A 17778-nucleotide genomic window follows, 5' to 3' on the forward strand; every position below is an offset into this window, starting at 1 on the left:
TGACAATTTTACTACAAGTACAATATTATTAAAAATTTCTTCATTTAGGAAAAAAAAAAAGATCACAGATCAGGTAGAAATAAATTGTACCATAGAATGCACTGGAGCTTAGTCAAGATGCCTTGGGGCTGAGACAAGATGTCTTAACAGTAGTGTATGTAGAAAGTCGAATTCGAAACCTAAATTTGTATGAAAATTACAATTTGTATCGACAGTTGGTAGCCTAGGCCCAAAAGGCGTATGTCGGGAATCGGGATACAATAAACGACGCCATGTCAGTACTCAGTGCTACGAAAAGACACACATTAACGCTCACGCTTTTCCATAGTCAACGGCCAATTAATGTTTCGGCAGTGTAGAAAAAACAGCGTTTATCAGCGTTTAATTGCTTATTTTTCTATTTATACTACGCAACATGTTAAGGAAGATAATCAACAGAGGTGCCTTATTTAAATAAAAAATAACTATGATTGAAACATTTTTGAAGTTATACTTCTTTAGGCGCGTTATGAAAAATTGATGAGAGTGAAATTTTACGATGCGCGCGCACCGTGACACAAAATTAACAGAATGAAGTTGCCCAATAAATCGCTCATTAAGTTGAGGAAAAAATGCTACCAACAAAACAGAAATGGAACCTCTGTTAGTGGCGCATGTTGGCACGCACGCCGCCTCTGTTCACTGTGTATTTATATTTATAATATTTATCCACATGCTTTGACTTTCTATATTTAATACACGAGTTTTCATTTTGTTCTCATTATACAAGTGCGAATTTTATATGTGCGTCTGAATTATAATCAGAAGTGATTTAAATTAAATATTTAAATCAATACTAATTAATATTAGAAAATAATAACAAATATAATATTCATAAATATTTATTTATTTAATTTTTCAAATATAAACTGAAATTTATTGACTATAATGACTCCTTTTCCAGTCTTTGATTATTTAATAATTGTAATTAATTATTTGCATGCAATCAAACCCTATTTTTAATAATGCCAAAGAAGTATAACTTCTTACGCGCGTACATAAGTACACGCACCCTTTTTTTTATTTTACTACCTGTATGTTTAATATAAATCAATTCCTAACTATTAGTAGGTACAGTTCATTCATATATGCCTTAGATGTACAATATTCGTTTATTTCACCAGAATATTGTACAGATAATGCATATACGAATGTGAACCTCTTCAATGACTTTTCCCACTATAAAAGACATAAGATCAATAGTTAATATAATTTCCAAAAATAAAACTATCAAATACATAACATAAATTTTTTATCCATTCCTTACTAGACTTATTCGATGATATTAACTTAAAATCTGCATTGTAAATGTTCAAGCACAACCCAAAGCTTTAATCAAACACTAATTTCAGTGTTCACGCAGGTCTTTTTCACATTGTATTTTAATTCCTTGAACTTTATCAACTGCTAATCAATCTTCTCTTAACTTTTTATTTATCAATCCGTAGTACTATTTCTATTGTTTCTTCAAAGCGGTGACTAAACATGTTGCTTCTTCATTTTGCAGATAAAAATATAAAAGTATGTGTAGTTGTGTACTACTAATTATTGTATATCGCGATTATGCAGGGTATTTTATTTATTTATAACCTTAAATTTCTGAGAGAACATGAACCAAACCATAGTTAATTTTAACATGCAATTTAAATTAATATATCATGCCACTTAGTAACTTTCTATAAATTTCACTATAATTGAAAATTGGTTCCAACCTTGCTCGCATTCTAATGTCTATTTTGGAGCTTGTAATTACAAATTAAAAAAAAATAAGATTGTGTTAAGTTTTAACTTTTATTAGGTTTATAAATGTGACATTAGGAATACATTTAATCCAGAGACAATATAACGAAATAAATGCTACGAACAGCGGCTCGGAAGTCGGAGCTACGCTTTGTGGTAGAGTTAGTGTAATAACATGTCTCTTGACTGCGAACGAAGCGTAACAATACAATTACGCAAATGCGGTGGTGTATGTAGAAAACTTTACGGTAGCAATACGGCTAGACTCCCAATCCTTTAATATCTTTGTCGTCATCTGTTTTTATTTTTCATCTGTGAATGTGTAACTTTCTGATATTTTTTGCACCAATTTTCCTCAAGTAAGATAGTAAACTTTAATTTCATCACCGTTTTAAACAAAGGTAAATGAAAGATGAATAATGCACCCCAATTTTCGTTACGGTGGAATAACTATGTTAGCCACGTTACAGAAGCTTTTAATATTCTTAGATTTGAAAATGATTTGGTAGACGTTACCTTATGTTGTGATGGTGGAAAAATAAAAGCACACAAAATGCTCTTATCAGCCTGTAGTAATTATTTTAAACAGATATTTAAAGAAAACCCATGTCAGCATCCTGTGATTATATTTAGGAACTTCAAATATGAAGATCTTAACGCAATTATAAATTTTATGTACCATGGTGAAGTCAATATATTTCAAGAGCAGTTAGAATCATTTCTAATTACTGCTGAACTTTTGGAAGTTAAAGGACTGACTGATAATTTAGAAGAAGAATCCTATAAAAACCAGATAAGAATAAATGATAGTGTTTCATTAGATTTGACTTCAAAATCAAAACCAGAATCCATAGTACAAACTACTTCAGAAGAACCTATAAACTTGGCTACTTTGCAACCTACCAGAGAAGACAATTTGCCCACAAATGCTCCATTTGTAGTAGTGGAACACGATAATATGTTTGATTTACAACTGGACTCAAATAAAGATAGCAATATATCACAATCAAAGCCTTCGGGATCATCTGATGAAATGCATGTTGATTATCAATCTACCTCAGTGGAGGATTTGCAAGAAAAATCTAGTTCAGGTTAGTATATCTACAACAATACAATAAATATGAAGGAGTGTTGCATAATAGGTAGGTATAACCTTTATTTTCTATTCTTATCAGAGATTTAAAATTAACATGATTCTTATCAGAAAACTAAATGTCTTAAGCCCTTACTAATAATATAGTAACCTTACTTCTAATTGTATAATATTTAAAAGATTTACATGTATAATTTTGAACTGATATAAGAAATTTAAGATTTTGTAACATTATACATATATATATTTAATATGTAACCTTATTTTGATTTAGTAGCAGTTGTGCAAAATGCACCTCTTAACCCTGAAGTAGTGTTCAAACTATAGCAATGCCTGCAGTTTTCATTGTAGATAATGAAGAATAAATATCGTAATGACACTTATGTTGTTATGACTATTATTTTTGGTATTTCTATTTGTCTTTTCAGTGATTGAGCACATTATCTTTTCATTCCCGATTGCCCCTTGTTCTTTAAAAAAAAACTATACTTTAACCATGAAAGCAGCGAAAAAGTGATAGTTTATATATATTTATAACTTACCATTTTATGTTTAAATTTTCACAATAGGTTTTGTTACTTATGGAGAATGTTTACCATAGATTTTTAAATTATACCAAGGGTTATAGTCATAGTCCATATAGTCTTGGAGGGAGACTTATTTAATGTGTCATTTTATGTTTAAATTTTCACTAACATGTTTGGTTACTTACAATATATGGAGAATGATTAGATGGGCTCACTCATTGAATTATTTAATGTGCTATAATTTTTTATTACAGAAACAGATTTAGCCAAGTTCCGCTGTCAACTATGCCCCAAAGGTTTTAAACATCCAACATCTTTAACACTCCATAAAGATTCACATGCTGGTAAAACACAATGCCCTGTATGCCGTCGGTCATTTTCTAGGTCTTATGACATGAGGAGCCACCTTCAAAGAATTCATCAAGGAAAGCAGCTTACTATAAAGGAAATAAGATACAAAAATTCTAATGATACTGTTGCAGCCAAACAGTTTACACATAATATTTAGTATATGGCAAAACTCTGCACATGGTGCAGCTGCCTATTATAGAACTAAGCATATATTGTTATGGAAAAAAATACATTATTGTATATTATTTACATTTGATAAGTCACAAAGAAATTGCTCAGAGTTTAAGCTTTGGCTATTTTTATACTAGTCTATAATATTGTTTAAATATATCTGTTGAAATATGTATGTGTTTATTTGGAAATTTACCAATATCCTTTGTAATTGACATTTATAGCTGGATTAGTTTTCCTGTTGACAAAAAAAGCTAAATCCCACTGATTATGGGATCACCATTGTTTTTTAGTAAAGAGCTTGTCATTAATCAATTAATTTTATTTTGGAGATAAATAATATAATGTAAGAAAGAAAACTATTTATAATAATATATAAAGTTTGCACAAAAAAAGAAATACACAATAGGTTTAATTAACTATAATTCAGCTTACACCAGCAACACTAATTTTCCGTAACATAGTTTTATTATTTTCATAATAAATGAGACGATGCAATATAATTCCCTACCCAGCAAACTGGTATTCCAAAAGTTTTAAACTCCATTTTCATTTTACATATCTTGAAAGACGTAACACGTAGGTCTTGGGTGTTTAAATATGTGTTTATATGTATGTATATCCGTTGCCTAGTACCCATAACACAAGCTTCACCAGCTTAGCATGGGACTAGGTCAATTGACAATTGGTGTGAATTGTCCAATAAAAAAAAATAAAAAAAATATATTTCACCAATGGACAAATGATCTATGGTTGTATAAATTTCCCCTTAATATCACCATTTACAAAATTGAGGTATGAGAGAACTATTTTTATAAAACTGTTCTATATAAAGTATGATATTTTTTAATGTACCTAGGTTAGTTGGATAGTTTATGGTTACTTGCGGTTATATTGCCCAGCCATGAAAAGGTTCATACTACTTGTATTATCATGTCAAACTTAATGGTAAAATTTAATTTAGTAAGTTACTTAAGTCACAAACAACCAGAATAGGTAATAATAAAAAGAAGCCAGAACATGTAAAGGGGCGTTCTGTCTTACTGTGTAAGTAGTTCCTTCAGACTCAGGAGGAGATTATGCTAAAATCAAAAGTATTAACAATTCTATAAAATTAAAAGTACTTAACGTTTACGTTTACATTGGTCTTACGTTTTTTCTATAATTTGCTACTCAAAATCAACTCATCAACGCCCGAATATTTAGCCATTATAACCGACGGAGGAGGTTATTAATTTGACGTGTAATTTGCAGCGGCTAAGTCCCATAGGATATTGTAATCAGATTGATAGTTGTCTGAAATGTCTCATAAAGAATCCATCTCGCGCCGTCGCGGCGCATCGTGATTTGTCGCTTATAAGTCAATGTTTTTTAAGTCTATTTTTATGGACTTAAATCGTCTCATAAACCTGAATTAACGTAATAAACACTTATTTTATTGCTTTGCATGTTGACATACTTTTGACAAAGTTTCATGAAGAGCTCCGAGCTATACTACTATTGTCCAAATATGTATATACAGTCCACTACTCTTACTTAGTTAAAATAAAAGTGTCATACGATTCGCACGTGTTATTATTGCAGTTTATTTAATTTCAAGACCCTCAATCAATTAGTGATCAATTCTCAACTATAACTCCTTAACATATGGTCCAAAATCGAACCGGATAACATCGCTATTGTTCAATAGTTGGCGAACAGTGAGAACAATAGATGCTCACATTCCTAAGCGATAAGGAATAGTTGGAAGGATTTTTGTGTGATCAGTGTTTCATTACAGTGTTATAATAACATTATAAAAGTGAAATTAACCTATAAAAACGAAATAAATTACGTTATATACACACCATACTGTGAAGTACTATTACGTTGGGCTGTGTTCAGTTTTTTCAGTGGGTCTGAGTAATCGGATAATTACGAACTACGCTCAAAGTCATAGTGTACGATGGAGGGTCTTTTTGAGTATCAATTTAAGTTGTTGGAGACATTAAGAAGTGCAGAAAAGAATTATAGGAAATCACCGAAAGACAGAATAAAAATATCATATATAGAAACTCGATTAGAAGTGTTAGAACAATTATGGCGGGACTTTAAGGAAGGACACAAAAGTTTAATTTTAAAAATATCTAAAGAGGAAGAAAAGGAAAGTACCTATTTTAAAGGAAACTTTAGTGATATTTTTGATGAGCTATATATTCAGTACAAGTCCACTATGAAGGAGGACTTTCAAAACTTAACCAAACAGTCTCCTTTATCACATACCTCAATAGCGGGTGGCGACGAACAGAGGTTATTAAATAATATTAAATTACCGTCAATACAAATACCGAAGTTTGGAGGTAAATATGAAGAATGGACAACTTTTTATGACTTATTTTGCTCCTTGATTCATAACAATAAGTCTTTAACGCCGGTGCAAAAACTACATTATCTAAAAAGTAATTTATCGGGTGACCCAGAACTATTAATACGCAACTTTTCGACTACGGACGCAAACTACGATGAGGCATGGAACCAGTTAGTGAAACGATATAATAATAAGCGGTTGAATTGCTATGCAATTTTAAGAACATTATTTTCACAGAAGGGTATATGTACGGAGACATCGAGTTCAATCAAACAATTGGTAGACACTACGTCGGTATGTTTAAAAACGTTGCAAAATCTCGGTGTTAAAACCGACACTTGGGATATGATTATTAATTATTTAGTAATATCAAAGATGGACAATGAATCGATAAAGAGATGGGAACAACAACTTAGTTTGAGTAATACCGAATTACCTACTTGGGCAGAACTGCGGGATTTTCTAGAAGCTAGATTTCGATCGTTAGAAATGATAGACAGTCACAGAGTGAAATCACCATACCCTAAGCCTGTTGCTACACCTATTGCTATACCTAAGTCCTTTCATTCAGGTATACACAATGATGTGAAAAAGCAGGAAGTCAAATGTGTGTTATGCAGTGGTGAACACTACATATATTATTGTAAAGAGTTCGTAGACATGTCTACAAAAGAAAAGCAAGAGTTCGTCCAGCAGAATAAATTATGTTTTAATTGTCTTGCTCCATCACATTCAGTAATCAGATGTCGTCAGCCAACGTGTTGCAGAAAATGTGGGCGTCGTCATCATTCATTGCTACACTACGAGAGAGATCGAAATACGGTGACTACGAGTGAAGGGGAATCCACGTTGACAGGTACCATGACTGAGCAAACTAAAGGTAAGCTTAATACTATAACAAACGATGTACACTTTGTAACTAACTTTTCCAAGGAAAATTGTCAAAATAGTGTCCTATTAGCTACTGCTGAGGTATTAGTAGAGAGTAGGAATGGTTGCAAACATATTATTAGAGCATTGTTAGACCAAGGGTCGCAAGCATCGTTTATAACTGAAGCTACAGTACAATTGCTTAATCTTACGCGCCGATCAGTAAGTGGTTGGGTGTCAGGTGTGGGAGAGGGGCAAATGAGAATCAAATACATGGTTTCACTTAACGTGAAATCTCGCCACGATCCTAAGACAATAATACGAGTGAATGCATATGTATTGCGTTCAGTAACAACACTTCTGCCTACTACCAAACTTAGTGCTCCTGAATGGTCAGACCTAGAATCTTTAGAGTTGGCTGACTCAGCCTTCAAAACACCTGGAAAAATTGACATTCTTTTGGGAGCAGACGTATACAGTAACATTATTTTAGATGGTATAATCAAACATCCTAGGGGCAACTTACTAGCACAGAGAACATGCCTAGGTTGGGTGCTATCAGGAAAGCTGCCTCAAGAAACAGGTTCTTCGGACACAAATGTTGCAAGTTTGCATGTTCAACTTAAAGATGACGAGATGCTCAAGAAATTTTGGGAAATCGAGAATGAACCAAATACTATAGAGAAGAGACTATCAAAAGAAGAGGAATTTTGTGAACATTTTTATGACAGTACAACTATAAGAGATGAAGAAGGAAGATTTGTGGTTAAACTACCATTCAAGACTGGAAATCCACAATGTAGGCAAGGAAATCTTAAAGAAATTGCTGCCAAGAGGTTTGAAATATTAGAAAGAAAATTATTAAAAAACCAGAAACTTAAAGAAGAATACCACAAGGTCATAAACGAATATATAAATTTAAATCATATGGTTGAAATTATACATGCAGAAATTGATAGTCCCACTGCAGTCTATCTCCCGCACCACGCGGTACTTCGCGAAGATAAGGAGACGACAAAACTTCGTATAGTCTTTGACGCTTCGTGCAAAGGAGTTAATAATGTTTCTTTAAATGATGATTTACATATTGGTCCTAAGTTGCAGCAAGATTTGCGCCACATATTGGTGAGATGGAGGCTTTATAAGATTTGCCTTACTGCAGATATAATTAAAATGTATAGAATGGTGAGGGTGTCAGAAGATGATACAAATTACCAAAGAGTTCTATGGAGATTTAATCCGAGTGAGCCAATAAAACATTACAAGCTTTTAAGATTAACATTTGGGACAGCATGTGCGCCTTATCTCGCTGTGAAGTCACTCCAGAGATTAGCTGATGATGAACAATCGAAGTTCCCTGTTGCTGCTCATATAACTAAACGTGATTATTACGTCGATGATTTAATGACGTCATGTGAGACAGTTGCTGATGCTATTAATATATATAATGACATGAGTAAATTAATGAATTTAGGAGGTTTTGAGCTCCAAAAGTGGAGCAGTAATAGTAAAAATGTGCTAAAATATATTGGTGAAAATAAACGAGATGATCATGAACTGCCTCTGAAGGTAAATAACCTAGTTAAGGTATTAGGAGTGAGTTGGAATAGAGACATAGACAAATTCGAATATACTCTAAATGTGCCTATAGTAAAAGAACCTATAACTAAACGGCAGATTCTCTCAGAAGTAGCAAAACTGTATGACCCTTTGGGATGGATAGCCCCTGTTGTTGTTATAGCAAAGTTAATAATCCAGAAGTTATGGCTAACTGGATTAGATTGGGACAGCACTATAACAGGAGATTTACTGAAGGAATGGTTACAATTTAGAGAAAATTTGATACATATTAAATGCATTAATATACCGAGGTGGCTACGTTATTCTTCCACATCTAAAGCAGAGTTACATGTCTTTGCAGATGCTTCACAGACAGCATATGGTGCAGCAGTATACATGCGAGTCATTGAAGGCAATGAGGTTTATGTGAATTTAATATCAGCCAAAACTAAGGTTGCACCAATTACGAAACAGATTTCAATACCTCGACTGGAATTATGTGGTGCTGTGTTGGCGGCCAAGCTAATTTCTGAAATATCACAAGTGTTAAACATATCTAACGAATACTTACATGCATGGACTGATTCAACCATAGTCCTGGCATGGCTAAGGGGAGGACCTAGTCGCTGGAACACGTTCGTAAGTAACCGTGTATCTGATATACTAAATATTTTAAATTACGAACAATGGGGACACGTTACTTCTGAGATGAACCCGGCCGACTGTGCGTCAAGAGGTCTACAAGCTTTAGATCTATCAAATCACTTGCTATGGTGGAATGGACCCGCCTGGCTATCTTTATTAGATGTAAATTTGAGTATGGTCGACATCGAAGATACACAAGAAGAAGAGAAGATTAAATCTTTAACTGCTTTATGTACATCCGAAGAAGAATTTATATGGTCTAAGTTTTCTAATTTAAATAAGTTATTGAGAGTTATTTCATACTGTAGAAGATGGCTAAATTTAAAATCAACTAAAGATAAGCGTCGGTGTTATACAAGTTATATTTCAACAAAAGAAATTAATGAATCCTTAGATATTTGCATTAAACAAGTTCAAGGGTTTGAATTTAAGGATGAAATGAAACAATTAAAGACTCTGGGATATGTTTCTAAAAAGAGTAAACTGCGAAGTCTTACGCCCATTATCGATGAAAATGGGATTCTAAGAGTCAGCGGAAGAATACAACAGTCACACGTGGAGTACGACACACAGCATCCTATAATATTACCTGCTAAAAACTATCTTAGCAGACTTATAATTATGGATGCTCATCAGAAAACAATGCATGGAGGACCACAACTGATGATAAATTATTTGAGAACAAAATACTGGATACTACGAGCTAAAGATCAAACAAAGAAATGTTACCGTGAGTGTGTGACTTGCATTAGATATTCGAAACGTAAATCATCACAGTTAATGGGTCAATTACCAGAGGTGCGTGTAACTCCCAATAGACCATTTAAGTCGGTCGGTGTGGACTATGCTGGACCTATTAACATCAGATTCTCCCCAGGTAGAGGAGCAAAGTCCTTTAAAGGATATATTTGCTTGTTTATTTGCATGGCCACACGCGCTATACACTTGGAGGCTGTCACAGACATGACTTCGAAGGCATTCATCGCCGCTTTTAGAAGGTTTACAGCAAGACGAGGCCACTGTCAAGATATCTATAGTGACAATGGCACAAACTTTGTAGGAGCAGAAAAACAATTAACGACAATGTTTAACAGTGCCAAATCTTCAGTGCCTAGTGAAATAGCAGAAACGTTAACATTAGAGCGTACTACATGGCATTTCATAACCCCACACGCTCCTAATTTTGGAGGTTTGTGGGAGGCTGGCGTACGTAGCACAAAAACACACCTTAAAAAGGTTATTGGCGATACCACTCTAACTTACGAGGAGCTCACAACTATGCTGACTCAAATAGAAGCCTGCCTTAACTCACGACCTCTGACTGTCTTAAGTGACAACCCTAATGATCCTCTCCCACTGACGCCTGGACATTTTTTGATCGGCGAACCTGTGCTTAATGTAGCTGACCAAAGTCATGCTTATGTAGACATCAGTTATCGCGATCGTTGGCGGTTGACACAAAAAATGGTCACTGACTTCTGGAACCGATGGTCTAAAGAATATCTTGTAATTCTAAACAATAGGTACAAATGGAATGTTAAAAATAACTTAGAACCGGAAATTGATGATGTAGTTGTTATACAGGAGGATAATGTTCCTCCTGGTAACTGGATTATGGGTAGAATAGTTAAAAAGCATATCGGTCCCGACAATGTGACCCGGGTAGTATCGATCAAATGTAGAAGCGGAACGCTCAAAAGACCTGTATCAAAAATATGCATTTTAACTAAATAATTAGTCTATTTTTAATTGTTACTTTATTATTATAAATGTTCATTAGTCATTTAAAAGTGAAAATCAATTTATATATCAACTTACTATTGTTAACAAAAACCTTATTTGGAAATATGTAATAAACAAAATATACAAACTATGTAATACTTACCTGTTATGTATGTTTTTAAAAATTATTATATACTGTGTTAGATGCCTGTGTACTTACTATACTACGCTATAATATACATATATTAATAGACTATAACATGTGAATTGTTGTGTAATGCTATATCCAACTATGTATGCAGACATATTACGGTGGGCGGTTTGTCTTATTTTTATGTACAATAGTCAATAAGCCATTTAAATATGATGAAAAACAATGTCTGATGCATACTATTGTGTCTTTCGTGAAACAATTGTATTGAACTATAGTTTGTAATTTTGTTAAGTGTTTATTTTTTCTTTTATGTTATTTCTTTTAAAGGACTGCGTCCTTTGGTGGGCGGCATGTCCAAATATGTATATACAGTCCACTACTCTTACTTAGTTAAAATAAAAGTGTCATACGATTCGCACGTGTTATTATTGCAGTTTATTTAATTTCAAGACCCTCAATCAATTAGTGATCAATTCTCAACTATAACTCCTTAACAACTATAGTACAGATGAATCATGAAAGTCTCGGTGGAGAACAAGACATTCGCAAAGGCACTGCAATTTGTGGTGACGTGTCGTAATTATTCCCTTATAAAACATAATTTATGAACTTATATGTATACAATTCCCGTATTTACATTTGTATTAAATTGGGGTATACAGTGATATAAATTTAAAATTAAGTGTCTACTTCTTATAATTCTAGCGACGATTGACAATTATCTCAGAAAATCATAATATAATTTTAATACTTAGTCTCTCTTTGTGTCAGTCCAAGAAAATAATAGTTTATATACATTATTTTCCATTAATTATTTAATTACTGACTTTTAAATATAGCTTAGGTATATGATATTCAAACCACTGTTCATACAAGACCATTCAATAGAAATAAGACATTTTTATTTCATGAATTTGTAAAAAATTCTTTATTAAATTTTTTTGATCCGCTGATAAGTTTTCTAATTTCCTTCCTATCCGCACTAAAACTATGTTAGCGCAGTCTCTTCTGCTTCCTATTCTTGATTATGCTCCTCGTTTCATATTTGGTCTTAGAAAATATGACCATGTGTCTAAATTCCGCAGGCAGCTGGGGTGGCTACCTATTCGATTCAGACGTCACGCTCATCTTCTTCAACTTCTATACTCAATTCTTTTTATTCCGAAAACCCCTTCTTATCTCAAAAATCACTTCAAATTCTTAGGTCCTTCTAACTATATGTTACGCTCTTCTAATAGATGTTTATTGGAAATTCCATCCCACACTTCATCCTTCTTAGGCAATTCATTTACGATCTCCGCCATTAAGTTGTGGAATACGCTGCCCGACTCCGTACGATTGGCTACCTCTCTGTCATCTTTTAAAACTCTTCTGTATAATCATTTCTTAAGCTTATCCTATCCTCATCAATCGTGACTTGTATAATTCTTATGATTCCTTTTACATCACTATTCGCTGTTCATGTATTTGTAAGATTAGTTTTTAAGTTTTTAGTTTATTATTAATATTTTTTTTTGTATTACTTTAGATTAAGGATTCTGCACTTCTCGCACGCATCATGTGTATTTTTTTTAGTTTTTCTCTTAACTAGGGTTGCCTGGAAGAGATCGCTTATTAGCGATAAGGCCGCCCGTTGCATCCCTTATAATTTTTATGTATTGTGTTTCTTATATATGCAACGAAGTGTAAATAAATAAATAAATAAATAAGTTCGAGCGGCCATTATTCCTATTTAGTATAGATTTTAAGAAGGGTTCAATAAAAAACATAGTTATAGCCTATAACTATGTTTTTCGTTGAACCCGTTTACACCTATATTATAGATGTAACCGACAATATTTTATATATTTGTTAGGTATTATGATATCCAATTTAAAGTATTAAAATAAATTATAAGCATTAGAAGTAAGAAGAAAAAAATTGTAAAAGTACCTATGGGTTCACACTCTGAGGGCTATTCCGAATAGGGGTGAAACGGCAAAGCGGCCGCGGCGGGGGTGTCAGGGGGTAACAGGCGGAGGGCGCTCGATACGCGCGCGCGCTACAACTTCACTCATTTAGTCGCATTTTGAAGTCTCTCGCGTACGGGCCGTGTTTTACGAAACGGAATATATTACTACACCGATCTCAAAAAACAAACATCGATCCCGTATGTATGTATTTTCGTGACAAAGGTTAATTTAGTAATTTATACAGTGTTCAGTGCACATAATATGTTAAGAAATCAAAATTTATGCAATTTGTTTACATTTGGCACACATGTTTGTTAATCAAAATAAATTAATTAAGCCGTACCAAACCTAAATTAAATAATATTGCTGTTTTTAAAGGTGCAATCGTGATCTTTATCGATGGATTTATTTGATGTGATGAAACGTGATTCTGAAAATAGATTGATTTATTACTAGTGGTCGGGACCGGAAGTTGCCGTATCAGTTTCAGTGCAATGTAGATGCAGAAATGCTCTGCGGTTTCTTTATTAACATTAGTATGTGAATATTTGATGGTATGTCGTGAGCCGGAGCGCATACAGTTGAGATTCGTTCGCGAAACGTCACGCGGCGGCGCAAAAGGGGGTATTGATCGGCAAGTCGCGAGACGCCGGCGTTGCCGCCAGCCGCCTAAATAAAGCTCTGCATGTGTGCCGCCCTACGCCGAAGTCATCGCGACGACGCTTTGCATCTTGCGATCCATGCCATTTTCAATGTTACAGACATTTTGATAGTTCTTACCATTTTCTACCTAATTGTTTATCATTTCTAAGTTTTCAATCAGCGTTCATTAATCGTTAGTGAAAAACATAAGGTGCTGTACTACCAAACAAATTGTAGTCTAGTAGGACCTACTTTTTTCTCGTAATAAAATGTTTTTGTAAATAATTTAACAATATCGTGTGTGCTAAACGTAATTGCTTATAAATAACCAATCAATAAGTATTAGCTTACCTATTTCCAATATTAAAATTGTATAAATTTCATAATATGAATTTAGTGTCAAAGATTACAACCAGTATTACTTTTATTGTAGGTGGAAATGTTGGGATAAGTGCCTATTCATCTAATGAGAGCCATGGCGCGCATAGTAGTGGCTGGAGGAGCATTGCTCTACATCCTTAGTATAGCGGTAGAGACCAGTGCTCTCATTCTTCTACCGCACGACGTTCGCCCTGGACATGCCGTTCGCCATTTCACTGGAAACCACACTCGCTACACCCTTCTCGACCCTGAATTCACGTCATATTTCACCCTTTTGGATGATGGCCTACTTATGACTACAGCTGATCTCACACCACTCTTGAATCAACCATTAAACCTAGCCATCTTGGAAAGAACACCGTATAGCAGTTCAGCACATTCATTACACCTGTTGGTTATGGATCGTAGAAAAATGCTCAGTTTTACCACAATCAATGGCCTTCGTGGAGAGATTCCAGAAAATTCACCCGAAGGCACAGTGGTAGACATACCACCTATAAGAGCTACTGCCCTCGTTAATATTGGCCGTATTGCTTACAAAATCATTCAGGGAAACGATGATTCTACCTTCGCTCTGCGAGAAAAAGATACAGGACCAAACTATGACCTTAAATCAGTCGTTACTGAAGGTGACGTCGAAATAGTGGCGTTACGACCTCTTGACGCTGAAACTAAAAATTTGTATGATTTTATAATTCAGGCAACCGATTTACATGGAGTGAGTAAAGCTAGTTTGCCAATTACGGTTAGCGTATTGAATGAAAACGACCATGAGCCGGTATTCGATCAAGAAATGTATTATTTCGCTGTTAATGGTACCATCGATAAGAACATAAACAATGGTACAGCACATTGGCCAAGATTTTCTAACATTGGTATTGTTCACGCCTCTGATTCTGATGGTGATCGTGTCTACTATTCAATAAAAACTCCGACTAATTTAGCTGTCATTGTGCCACAAACTGGAGAGTTAATACTCGCAGGAGAACCAGATGGTTATGATGCTGAATTGTTAGTAATAGCCCATGATGTTGGAACGCCGTCTAAAAAGAGTAAACCGGCTCAAGTATTTCTGGAATTTGTGGTTCGGGAAGAAAGAGAATTACCAACTCTTCACCGAGAGAAGCGGCGTGTGACACGCGCGGTTCGGCCGACAAAAAGGATAGAATTTACTGAAGCTGACGGTGAAGTAGAAGGGCGTGCAGTCTTCACTTTGGAGAAGGAAACCGACCGCGAAACCTTCAAAATCCGAGATGAAAATCCGTGGGTTACAGTGGAACCGAGTGGTGTTGTGAAAGTTAAAAAGAAGTGGGACTTTGAAGAACTTGGACCTGAGAAAACTATCGACTTCTGGGTGACTATCACGAATGCCGGCAATGGAGGTAAGTTTTTTATCTATTTATTATATATATATTACGTCATATTCATACAGTTATGGTCGTTATCTCGAAAGAAAATATTCAACGTCGGAAGGATACTATGTATTCAGTAATTTTTATTGTAATAGTGGTCTCTTATTACGTGAAATAAGGTATGAAGTCATATATTTTTCACGCGTGACTGTCAGCATCACCTGACGCGACGTATCGAAATGCGCATCCAACCATATTATTATCTTGCGGCAGGTATTATAGTTGATCCTTATTGGAATAATACACACAGTCTCTTCTTTTCTTATATGATGTATATTTTTTTCTATATTAAAACACTAATAGTAATAAATACGTCTAAGAGAATAACGGATTTTTTGAAACTACAATTTTTATCAATAATAGTATGTAGTAACATGTTATTATTGTAAAACATTATTATCATGTATTTTAAATAAAATATGGACGTTACGGAAATTTCTAACTTAAGCGGACTTATAATATTTCTTTAAAGATTGAGATCAATCGTAAAAGGGACAGTTTGTAAACATTTTTAAAGATTCAAACTCATAATAAAACCTGAAACTAGAACGAGGCGAGAAGTTTTATGCCAAGAAAGCTTAGTTCGTGAAGACGATGATTACACACTCAAGTTTTAATGCGTTATTAAAAGTTCACTTTGGATCTCGTTAAATCGACATGCGAGTGTGATGGGATCATGAACTTAATCTAATCGTTACGAGCATTTTAAGAATACGATTATTAGGCTATTATGTTTTAATCTTTGTATTATTATAGTTAGAATTAACTTTCAACGCCAAAAAAGTTGAATGACTTCAATTAAGTCCACACACATTAATCATTATGCGATGTAATCGAAATAATAGTACGTAGGTATGGCTTCTCTATTAGTAATAGAATGCGACAGTGTGTCCTAGATCAGTAGCACGAGACATCGGACAGGTGGAATTCCCATTAAACAAATCTTACCATGGATATGACAGGTTGCCACCGTGGTCAATGCGTAAATAATCGGAGACCTGTCGCACGGCTCCGATTCTATACGCCAACCTTACGATCACGAAGCTATTTTTCTTCATGGAATTTCTTATTGAATTCTTATTTAGCTTTGCTGTTAATCATTCTTGAACTTGTGTGGGATACTGTACATTCCAAGGCTGGAGAAAGTATTAAGCTAGATTAGATTAATCTTAAGAAATATTGAAAACCTAAAGTGTCTTTTGGTATGTTATATTTTATTTTTTGACCGTTGTGTCATTTATAAACAAAGAAATGTTTGCGGATACTTAAATCTTCGGATGATAATATTAAATAATAACTTGAGCTATATAAATATAATATAAAGTTAAATTTAAAGTATTGTCAAAGCTATAATAAAAATCCTATTCACAATGTCTAATTAAATATTTAAGTAACATTGTTAAATTATGCTTTAAAGTTTATCAATTTCATGACCTTAAAATCTTCATAGATCGAAACACATGTGTTAATTATCGAGCAGAGAAATTAGTTCTGTGGGTGGCCGTTTTAGAGCAATTATTCCTGATCTGACTCGGAAATCATTATTATCCTTGAAACACTTTAAACGCGTAATCATTTAAATTCAGTTTTGGGTTAAGTTATGATGTACATTAAGGTATAATTAGCGATAATTATTGACTTATAAGCATCTTTGGTGGGAGGGCTAGTTACTGTCATATAACATTAGTGTATAATAATAATGCTTTCTTAATACTAATTTAATTTGATAATAATGTAATATATTAAGTTTTATCGGTAGATATGTAATTTATTTGTTTTATATTTTAAATTGGACCCTATTTGGGTATAAGCTACCTTCTCCATGTTTTTTTATCGCAATAGTTTTGACCTCAGTTTCAAGTAAAGCCTCCTCCATGTTTTCCTGTCTTGAGCTTTCAACCAAGGAATATAAATAATGTTCGTTCGTTTTTATCGTAATCTTAATAAATAGTTTACTTAGTTCAAGTACGCTAAGTTTATTTAATTTTTCTCCACAAAATCACGGGTAAGTAGCTTGTAATATCTTAAACTTTGCTTTAACAAAGCATCTCGTAAAGCATTATAATACTGCCTGGCCAGATTTGTTACAAACTCCGAAGTACCTATATTGGAAGGTATAGATACTTCCATGCTAAATTAATCCTTCATTTGCTCTTGTGTCGTCCCACGCTC

General features: G+C 34.0%; 2 protein-coding genes across 7 annotated transcripts in view; both read left to right on the plus strand.

Moving 5' to 3' along the window:
* Positions 1–1981: 1981 nt before the first annotated feature.
* LOC125056725 (protein bric-a-brac 1-like) lies at positions 1982–4092 on the plus strand. Its single transcript, XM_047659998.1, has 2 exons — positions 1982–2870; positions 3654–4092. The coding sequence occupies exons 1-2, from the start codon at positions 2192–2194 to the stop codon at positions 3905–3907; spliced, it is 933 nt and encodes a 310-aa protein (XP_047515954.1). The 5' UTR covers positions 1982–2191; the 3' UTR covers positions 3908–4092.
* Positions 4093–13281: 9189 nt separating this feature from the next.
* The window catches only part of LOC125056539 (neural-cadherin), a 286418-nt gene continuing 281921 nt past the window's right edge, over positions 13282–17778 (plus strand). For 5 of the 6 annotated variants that reach the window (XM_047659677.1, XM_047659679.1, XM_047659676.1 and 2 more), the window contains exons 1-2: positions 13282–13372; positions 14247–15576. In XM_047659677.1, coding sequence (XP_047515633.1) covers positions 14280–15576 — 1297 coding nt within the window. In that variant the 5' untranslated portion in view covers positions 13282–13372; positions 14247–14279. The remainder of the gene's footprint in view (positions 13373–14246; positions 15577–17778) is intronic. The other variant, XM_047659678.1, reaches the window with a different exon arrangement.

This window comes from Pieris napi, chromosome 15, assembly GCF_905475465.1.
Source record: "Pieris napi chromosome 15, ilPieNapi1.2, whole genome shotgun sequence".
NCBI lineage: Eukaryota > Metazoa > Arthropoda > Insecta > Lepidoptera > Pieridae > Pieris > Pieris napi.

What these genes read in the sequence shown, in the direction of transcription:
- LOC125056725 (XM_047659998.1), top strand. Translation starts at nt 2,192, where the DNA reads ATGAATAATGCACCCCAATTTTCGTTACGGTGGAATAACTATGTTAGC. An exon ending in GCAAGAAAAATCTAGTTCAG is followed by an intron (nt 2,871 to 3,653) that starts GTTAGTATATCT and finishes TTTTTATTACAG; the next exon opens with AAACAGATTTAGCCAAGTTC.